The 10000-nt window shown below is 44.9% G+C and overlaps 1 protein-coding gene across 1 annotated transcript; it reads right to left on the reverse strand.

Annotated features, from left to right (window-relative positions):
- Positions 1-8376: 8376 nt before the first annotated feature.
- On the reverse strand, positions 8377-9846 carry pou3f2a (POU class 3 homeobox 2a; the record flags this gene model as incomplete). Its single annotated transcript, XM_084483479.1, is given in 3 exon segments — positions 8377-9639; positions 9642-9722; positions 9724-9846. Coding segments are annotated over 3 exon segments (1467 nt in total).
- Positions 9847-10000: the final 154 nt, after the last annotated feature.

Consider the following 10000-nt stretch of genomic DNA (forward strand, 5'->3'; position numbering starts at 1 on the left):
AGAAAGCAGCGGTGGACGGAGCAGCAAGGGGGCAGATGAGAGAGGAGCGGAGGAGGTGGGGAATAAGAACGAGCAAGGGACAACGGAAATGGGACACAGGAGTAAATGATGCCGTCGCTGATACACTCCTCCCTATGGCCGGTATTATCTGCCATCTCAACTGCCTACCTATCTTTAATTTTGCTGTCCCCATGGCAACTTAGTTATCTGTATATCATAAATCGTGTGTATGTGTTCTTAAGGAACTGTACCCCTCGAATACATGGATACTTGGGGTTATGTACAGGAATTATAGGAAGAAAATTCATTCCGCTGTCCATACGTTTTGAGATCGAGCTCCGATAGATAGAATAACAAACGATAGAACCGCATCCAATAATACCCACTTGACGTCATTTCCCCCCTGCTGTCTTGTAGTGTTAGTACTGTACTGTAGTACTGCGGTACCGTCATTGTATAATATTTGACATACGCTCGCCCCCCCCCCCTCCCCCGCCCCAACCCTCGCATAGCTTCATTTCCTTTGTGTCTTTGCTGTAACCCATCGTTCAATCTCAAAGCCACGACAGGGTGGTTATCTCTGTGTCTATGTTTCATTAACACAAACGGGAGAGGAAAGGGCGAACTCATTTGACAAGCACCTCGCAGCGAAAAAAATAAAAGAAGATAATTACCCCTCCGCTGTCAGCGGACGGTGTCGCCGCGCGGCAAGGGTGTGCGTTACACGACGCGCCAAACATACTCCAGCCATTCAGAGCGGGCGGAACAATCGTGTAGAAATAGATTAGATTTAAAGATATTACTGTATACTCTGAGAGAGAGATAGAGTGCATGGCCGGTACGTGTACGTAGCCCCCCCCCCCTCCACCCACCCCTTCAAACCCACCCCCCCCTTCCAGCCGTGAGGCCGGAAGGAAACGTGAAAGAGGTTTGAAGGATGTAGCGGATTTATCATCAGTACCTGTATCTTCCTTTTGTTTTGTAGTCGTTGTATTGTTATACTTTTGTTTGTGTGCATTCATTGTGGCTTTGCCAAACGCACACACACACACGCACGCACGCACGCACACACGCACACGCACACGCACACACACACACACACACACACACACACACACACACACACACACACACAAGTTCGACATGAGGTGATAACAGCAATAGAGTTCACAGATATGACATAATAGTATGCAAAGTAATAATAACAAGACGGCTGTTCTTTCCCCCTGTGAGTAAAGCTGAACAGAAATGTCCAAGTAGCGCACAAACAGCGATGGCACTGGACGAATGCCACTCCCGGTGGTTCGCTGCAGCTTGTGTCTTTTATGCGTGTTTGTCGTTCAGCAAAAGCGCGTATAGCCGCCATAGTATGTGCACTGTGTTCAAGCTGTGTGTGCACATGCCATAAGCCAGGAGTGCGATTGTATGGGGCATGGATGAGTCATATACACACACACACACTCACATATACACACACACTCTTTCTCTCGCTCTCTTTCACACACACACACACACACACACACACTCACTTGCTCTCTCTCTCTCTCTCTCACACTCACTCACATACAAGCCTGTACCAGACTTTAGTTTCTCAAATGTACACATGCACAGACACACACAAACACAACCACAACCCATCACACAACATGACATATTCTGTGCTAACTCAAACCAACGCTAGCAGTCTGGTTTGGGAACTGCAGAGTGGCAACATGTGCCTCTGGGAAAGGGATAGCTACGTTAATTGTGCTAATACCGCTGATAATAATGCTTTTGAATCACAGGTTTGTTTTAATTCAAATGAATAGTTATGAACTCTACCGTTCATGACATTGAAACAGCTGAAACATGGTGAGCCAAGTGATGATGTGTGTGTGTGTGTGTGTGTCTTTATTTTGGTCTATATGTGTCTGTTTCACTAGTGATTCCTTTAAAGATATTACACGGTGTGAAAACACCATGTAGTCTTTGTGTCTTAAAGCACTTTGCCTGCATGCGCTCACTTTATTTTCCTCACCTCTCGCACGCCTTTACTCATCAAAGCCGCTCACTAGCCAGACAGCTGTAGCCGCTTTCTCTGGGCCTGTGCCAGTATTTTAACTGTGTTCTGATATTTATTTTATATTTTTTTATTTTTTGGTATTGGATATCGTGTATTTGTTTTTTTTTTAATTTGTATTTTGAAAGTGTCTTTGTCTTTTGCAGTTACTAATTTGTATTTGTTTGATCTTTTTTATGATGGAGCTTTTATTTTGTATTTCATATCATGCTGACTTACCGTTCTGAGTTGGTATATAATGAGTGCATGTATCCCTGTATCGCGCTACCATATGGTACAACGTTAAACGTAAGGTTAAAATAATGCTGTAAAAACTGTCTGTAGAATCCTCAAAATCTGCCCTCAACACCTAAAAAAAGATTACGCTGGCACAATATTAGAAACACTTTTCACTAGTTCACAATTCTACAGTGGCATTAATACAGCCATTGGCTATACTTTCTCGGTATGGTTCAAATGAGCTGCTAAAGATCCTCTCCTCCCTCATCTGTTAGCCTGTTCTGCCTTCTTAATCTCCACTCTTACCTCCTTGTGTCTCCGTCACTGAATAAGTAAACAAAAAAAAAATGGCGTCCACTTTCCCATTTCAGCGGCTATCACCTGACTGTGTTGGCTGGAGCCCGGGGTCAAAGGGCCGGCTGTGGTCCTCGTTGTGTCCCCTCCTTGTGGAGGTATCTGCTTGTAGAATCTAGAAGCCATATTGCATATTGTCCGTTGTTGTTGTAGGTGTGTGTGTGGAAAAAAAAGCTACGAAACCCCATTGTGGATACATATGAATTTGTAAATAAGCAGCCCAAAACACAAGAGATAAATTAATACACACATATATATAGATATATATATATAGATATAAAATATAAATATATTAATGACCGAAAATACAAAGCCCTGTATCATAAATAAATCTTCCTTTGAATGTATCATATCTGGAGTTGACAGGCTGTTATATTTCATTAAAAATATAGCTGTGGAATTTTATCCTGCTTGTTTCGTGTTTTCTTCTCATTATTTGTCAGTGCAAGACAACATTCCTGCAGGGGTTCCCAACCTTGGGGTCATGACCCCACTTGGGGTCACCTAATATGCTCATGAGGTTGAGGGGTATCGCTGACTTACAGATATTTGATGATACATTTTTGTTACAAAAATGTCATTATAAGGGGTTGTTGTATATCAACATTGATGTATACCAGCGAATGATTCAGAGTCTAATAATAGCAAACTATTACTTCTATTACATCTACACTGAACTTTGATGATATAACAGCAGGCGTTGATTGGGTTAAAACAGTGGAAGAAGATGGTGTTAGAAGTGTTAGAAGTCGGAGTCACAAGAATTTTCAAACTGAAAACGGGGTCACGGGTCAGTTTCTTTTTAAACGATACATTAATAGTTTCTACGTTTTTTCATCTTCAACTACAATCCAAGCATTTAATCCAATCTAAGGGAACAAAACAATGCCATGACTAAGGCATTTTGTAAAGGCCAACTGGGGTGGGAACCTTTTGACGTACATCTTACACAATAATCCTTCTGATAAAATGAATGACTCTGACTTTTCTGATTTTCTTTTCTGACACATTGGTGCACATTTGCAGCACATTGTATGACACATGTGTCAGCTGTGTGTGTGTGTGTGTGTGTGTGTGTGTGTGTGTGTGTGTGTGTGTGTGTGTGTGTGTGTGTGTGTGAGTGAGTGTGTGTTGGGGGGAGGGGATTATTTGGCACGACTATCATCCTCATAATCCCTACGACTTGCATAATATGACAATGCAAAGCCCACCTCAAATGCTCAAAGATTAGCTCTCTGTCGTTCTCTGCAGAGAGCACACCACTGTAGTGAAAAGGCGCTTTCGGTTTCACGTAAACAGAGGCACTTAAGACGAGATGGAGACGGCAGAAAAGTAAACGGATGATGCCCTTGTATGGCTCATAATAATGTTTTTCTTGGGGGTGGGGGGTGGGAGCAGGCGGGGGGGCAGGGTATCTTTATGATTCCTGAGGTCCTCTGAGCAGCAGACAGCTGATTTATAAGACACCACGGTCACGCAGGGGTCTAAGCCAGCTCAGCCTATGTGAGTCATGGAGGCCCCATGGGGTTTCAGAGTGAGCGGTGGTGCCGTGCGTGCGTGCGTGCGTGCGTGCGTGCGTGCGTGCGTGTGTGTGTGTGTGTGTGTGTGTGTGTGTGTGTGTGTGTGTGGATATAGTGGGGTGTCAGTAAGGGACAGAGAGTATGTATGTGTGTGTGTGTGTGTGTGTGTGTGTGTGTGTGTGTGTGTGTGTGTGTGTGGATATAGTGGGGTGTCAGTAAGGGACAGAGAGTATGTGTGTGTGTGTGTGTGTGTGTATATGTGTGTGTGTGTGTGTGTGTGTGTGTGTGTGTGTGTGTGTGTGTGTGTGTGTGTGTGTGTGTGCGTGGGTGTGTATGTGTGTGTGTGTGTGTGTGTGTGTGTGTGTGTGTGTGTGTGTGTGTGTGTGTGTGTGTGCAGGCGTGCACGTGTCCATGTGCACATGTGAGGATGAAAGAGAGTGATAGGGAGAGAGTTGGTGTGTGAGGGAGAGAGAGCGAGAGAGCGAGAGAGAGAGAGTACAGTAGTATGAATAATGCAGAGAATGTCTTTAGGACCTGGGGGGCGGGACGCACTGCGATGACGTCGGCCTGCCGAGAACACAGGCTTCTGGGTCCCCGAGAGAGTTGGGTTTAGAGCCTGATTAACACAAGCAGTGACACACACACACACACACACACACACACACACACACACACACACATATGTGTATATACATTATCCACAATATCAAATCTATCAGTGAGTGTGTTTAAGGAAACATGCTTGTATTCAAATGAATTATGTATACCAAAAAAAACAGAGTTGGAGGTCGGATGAGTTGATAGGAATTAAAGAATAGGACATTGTGTTTTGTACTACAGAATAGTGTCAGCTATATAATAGTACACAGATGTTATCGGGCTCATTTTCAGCACTGACACACAAGATCCTTTCAAGTCGTCCCACAACATAGTGGTTGAATGCAAGTCTGTTAATTATAACAGGATGACTATGTAAGATAACGAGAAGTCAATTGTGGAAGGAGTTTACAATTGATATCTTGTACAGATTGTGTGGGTGTTCATTTGCTGTTCTAGTCAACATAATTACCGACGGTAGCCACTAGGTGGCAGCCGCAGACTTTCAGATTTTCCACTGTGATAAAAGAATCCACCGCTGGCAAAGATTAAAGAAAAAAGGCCTGATAATACAACTGTGTCTGATAAATAGCACAGTCCTAACGTTATCTAAACAGGATAGTTTAATTCAACGATTCAAATATTTTCCATTCTTACAATTATTATTTTAGTTGTTGACGTTTTTATATTATCATTATTATTATTATTATGATTATTATTATAGGTCTAACTAATATTATTATCAGTAGGCCTATGATTAAAATGTTATTATTAGTAGTGACATAGTATTTTTCGTATTAGTATTGTTATTAATATCGTTGATGTTTCAGTTATTTTCAGGATGGTTGCCGTTGTGTTTGATGATTGTATCATTATCATTATCGTGTTATGTTTCTTGCCGTGGCTATGTTGGATTAAAAATAAATAGCCTACGTATTTATCTACGTCCCTTTGACTACGATTTAATCATAGCTTTTCATAACTTTAGTCATTTGATTTGAGAGTTTTGAACTCCACTAAAGCTGGAGTTATTGTTCCTTTTGAAGTGCACCGTATGATCAATTATGTGTAAAAAATAAATTTTGTTTTGTACTTTTTTCATTTTAAAACTTCAAATTATACCTTCATACTAATGATAGTCTGTGTGTGTGTGTGTGTGTGTGTGTGTGTGTGTGTGTGTGTGTGTGTGCGTGCGTGCGTGCGTGCGTGCGTGCGTGTGTGTGTGTGTGTGTGTGTGTGTGTGTGTGTGACTAAAACGTGTACACCCATGACAGTATTCTGCTAAAACAGCAGTGGTAAGCAGGCCTCTGGAAAAGTATTAAAGGAACCGAAGAAGATAAAGGAAATCCTTAAATATAATGCAAACACACGCACAGTGGACTGGGTGTCACAGCACAACCCGAACCGTTTCTTCCATCTTAACAAACGTGCAAAGACTTCAAAGGTTATAAAAAACAAATACATTTTAATGACAAAAAAGCATATAGAAATTGTGCAATTGTTCATTTCTTTTCCCCTTCAATTGATTGGAAGCTGTCACAGATATTAGGTCGACGTTGTAGTTGTTGTTTTTGACAACTCACATTCAGTTTGAGAATTTTATAGGATTTCAATTGTCATGCTGTAAAAAATACAAAGTCAATATCAGAGATCTGTTCGAATCTTTTAAAATCTGACAAATTGAATGATTTGTTTTGATTTGTAGATAAATGTGCCTCATTAAATAATGTACAACTCAGGATTTTCAAATGATGCAAAGATAGGCTTTATGCATTTATGTTAATTAACAAAAGCCCCTTTTAATTATCCGGCCCACATAAAACTTAAATACCCTTTTCTTAATTTGTAAAATTAGATTTTTGATCAAACGTTTTCCGTCATTGTGGGCCTATTTCCTAATCACCCAAAGGACTGAACTGGAATAGAGCATCAAACTGTATGTATAATGTGTACATATGAAATTAATTCCCAAGTCTCGGATTCACCCCACCTCTGACAGGCTATTTTTTTCACAGGAGTATGGCACAGAAGCGCGTGCACGCGCCCGTGCTTTGGCACAGAGTATACGGAGGAAACTCAACAAACCAACATACAAACAAACAAAGCCTTACAAAACGAATGATGGAGATACATCCCACAGATAGGTCTTCTGAGTGAATTGAGAATAGAAGCCACTGAGGCCAAAGCTGGTACCAATATGTTCAGTTATTTTTGTTCTTGTACGAAAGGAAGGCAAAATGGGCAGGCTTGAGAAATCCATCCGTTCAGTGTTGGTCTTTCTCGTCACAGCATTTGGAAAGTACAGTAATAACGGAGACCAAAACACACAATGTAAACAGGCGCACGGGACTGCTTCATGTAGTCTAAACATTGGCACGTAACACTAAAGTGAACACAGTATTCAATGGTCATCGAAGAACGACCCATTGTTGTTGTTGTTGTTGTTATTATTATATTGTTATTACTATTATTATTGTTGTTGTAGTTATTATTATTATTATTACTAGGCTACTAATAATAATAATAATACCTATTATTATTATTATAATAATAATGGTAATATTATTATCATTGCAATTATTATTTGTATTATTATTATTATTATTATCAATGTTATTATTAATATTATGCTGTTATTATTTCGCTTTAACTACTATGATATTATTATTATTATTATTATTATTATTATTATGTAGGCCTAATAGGCCTGTTATTATGGTTATCTTTTAATCATTTCTAATCCTTTTTGAAAGTGGAAAAACAGAATTCATACAGAATTAAATTAATATTTACATCGTTTTCCAGATTTCAACACTCACTCGTGGCCGACCAAAAAAATAAAACAAAAAAATCTAAACGGTAGGCCTAACAACAGGCCTGATAATAACAATAATAACAATAATAACAATTGGAATAATAATGCCTGGTGTATTGCATTTGGCTGGTATTGGTTTAATGAATGCAGAAATGCAACAGTAGTAGCAGGTGTAGCGGGTTTCAGCCCTTTCCCTGTTTTACCCACGAGCTGCGTGGAACCCCTGGTGCTTTGTTATGAGGGGAAGATGGCGTGTATTTACCCACACTGATGACTGCGACTACTCATGCCCATAGCCAGTTTTTTTCCTCTATATCGACACCGCGTGTCTACAGCACCCCCCAGCACCCCCACCCCGGCCCCCCATCCCAACCCCCCCTTTCCCAAATCCTGCATTTCTTTTTTATAATACATTATATGACACATTCCCGCCAGGGTGTTCTAGAGAAGGAAAAAAAAAAGCGTTTCATATCAACGGGGTCTGGACGCTTTCTTTTTTTTTTTTGGTTAGCACACACACACACACACACCAACCATGTTGTATTATTCTCGGTAATTCCACGGCGTGAGAGCCTCTCCTCCCCGCTGCTGATGTGTCTGCTCGGAGCGGAGGCGCACAGTATTCCCTCCGCCTCTGTCCACCGGTCCCGACATTAGCATTATAGCTACAGCTCGATGCCAAACGGGCCCCCCCACCAAAAAATAAGCGAATTAAGATCCCATCGGGGGGCTGTGGGGGGAGGGGGAGAGATGGTGGGGGGTGGGGGGGACGACGTCCGTGCGTTATTTTAGGAATGACGGTGCTTTGGAGGTCACTGCACGGGGGTCTGTCCGCCGTGATGCGGAGGGGTATCCCCGTACATGTCCTCCCCTGGCATCTGTCCCCCTATGGGTGTCATCCTCTTCTCCTTCTGCCGCCGGTTACAGAACCACACGCGCACCACCTCCTTCTCCAGCTGCAGGCTGTCCGCGATGGAGTTGATCTCCGCCGCTCCCGGTTTCGGACACTTGAGGAAATGGCTCTCCAGCGCTCCCTTCACCCCCACCTCGATGGAGGTCCTCTTTTTCCGTTTCCTCCCCTGCGCCGCGATTTTGTCCAGGCTGGTCGGGCTCCCCGAGGTGGAGTCCGCCTCCTCCAGCCACTTGTTCAACAGGGGCTTGAGTTTGCACATGTTCTTAAAGCTCAACTGGAGCGCCTCGAAGCGGCAGATGGTGGTCTGGGAGAACACGTTCCCGTACAGCGTCCCCAGCGCCAGCCCCACGTCCGCCTGCGTGAAGCCCAGCTTGATGCGTCGCTGCTTGAACTGCTTGGCGAACTGCTCCAGGTCGTCGGAGGTCGGCGTGTCCTCGTCCGAGTGGTCCTGCTGGTGCTGCTGGCCCCCGTGCTGCTGGTGCCCGAGGTGCCCGAGAGACTGCTGCTGCTGCTGCTGCTGCTGCTGGTGGGGCCCCGAGCCGCCGCCCCCGTGCTCACTGAGGTGAGGGCTATGGCTGTGGTGGTCGTCCTCCCTCAGCGGGTGGTGGTGCATCCCGCCCGACTGCTGCTGCTCTCCTCCCCCGGGCATCAGAGCGAAGCCGGACTGGGAGTACACCAGGTTCTGCCCCTCAGACGTCGCCATGCCCGGGATGTGCGTGGTGGCGGTGCTCGTTCGCCATGCTCTGACTTCGTGATGCGCCTGGTGCGCTAGGTGAGGGTGTCGCTGTTGCTGCTGCTGCTGCTGCTGCTGCTGCAGACTGGCGGAGTTCTGTAGCTCCTCTCGGTCGGAGCTGTCGTGCAGCAACACGGGCTTCACGTCCTGCTCTCCGAGGGGACTCGACGTCGTCCAGGGCGCCCCGGTGTCCCCGTGCGACAGCGCCGTGATCCACTGGTGCGCGTGGCTCAGCGGATGTCCAGCGACGCCCGTTAGCGTGCTGTAGTCGTTCTGGAGAAGGGTGTGCGCGTCCCTGTACGCGGCCGCCTGCTGCATGCTCCCGGACTCCGAGTGCGGCGGCGGCGCGCTGCTGGGGGTAGCGAGGACGCTGTAGTGGTTGGACGTGGCGGTCGCCATAACTCTCGGAGCCAGAGTGATAGCCGGAGTTTAAAAAAGGGGGTGCTTCCTATGACAGTAACTCTTTTTTTTTTTTTTTTGCGGGGCCACGGGGCAGCTAGGCGTCTCTCTCTTAGCATCTCCCGGGCACTGTGCCAAGGGGACGCAGTGGCGCGCACCTGAGGTCCGCCTCGCGCTGCTCTTTATTGGCCGAGAACGGTTGACAGATGTGGTTACCCCTGACAGCACCCCGCTCATTGGTCACGGGAGATCGTACAGAAACCCCCAATCATTCTGCCCCCACCATGCTAGCGGGGTCCTGCAGCCTCCGCTAGTGTGAGAGGAGAAATCACCCAGGACTGGACCTGCAGCCACAAAACACACTTAGGAGATAGATGCAAGTCAAACGGTA

This window comes from Micromesistius poutassou, assembly GCF_964030765.1.
Source record: "Micromesistius poutassou genome assembly, chromosome: 19".
Lineage (NCBI taxonomy): Eukaryota > Metazoa > Chordata > Actinopteri > Gadiformes > Gadidae > Micromesistius > Micromesistius poutassou.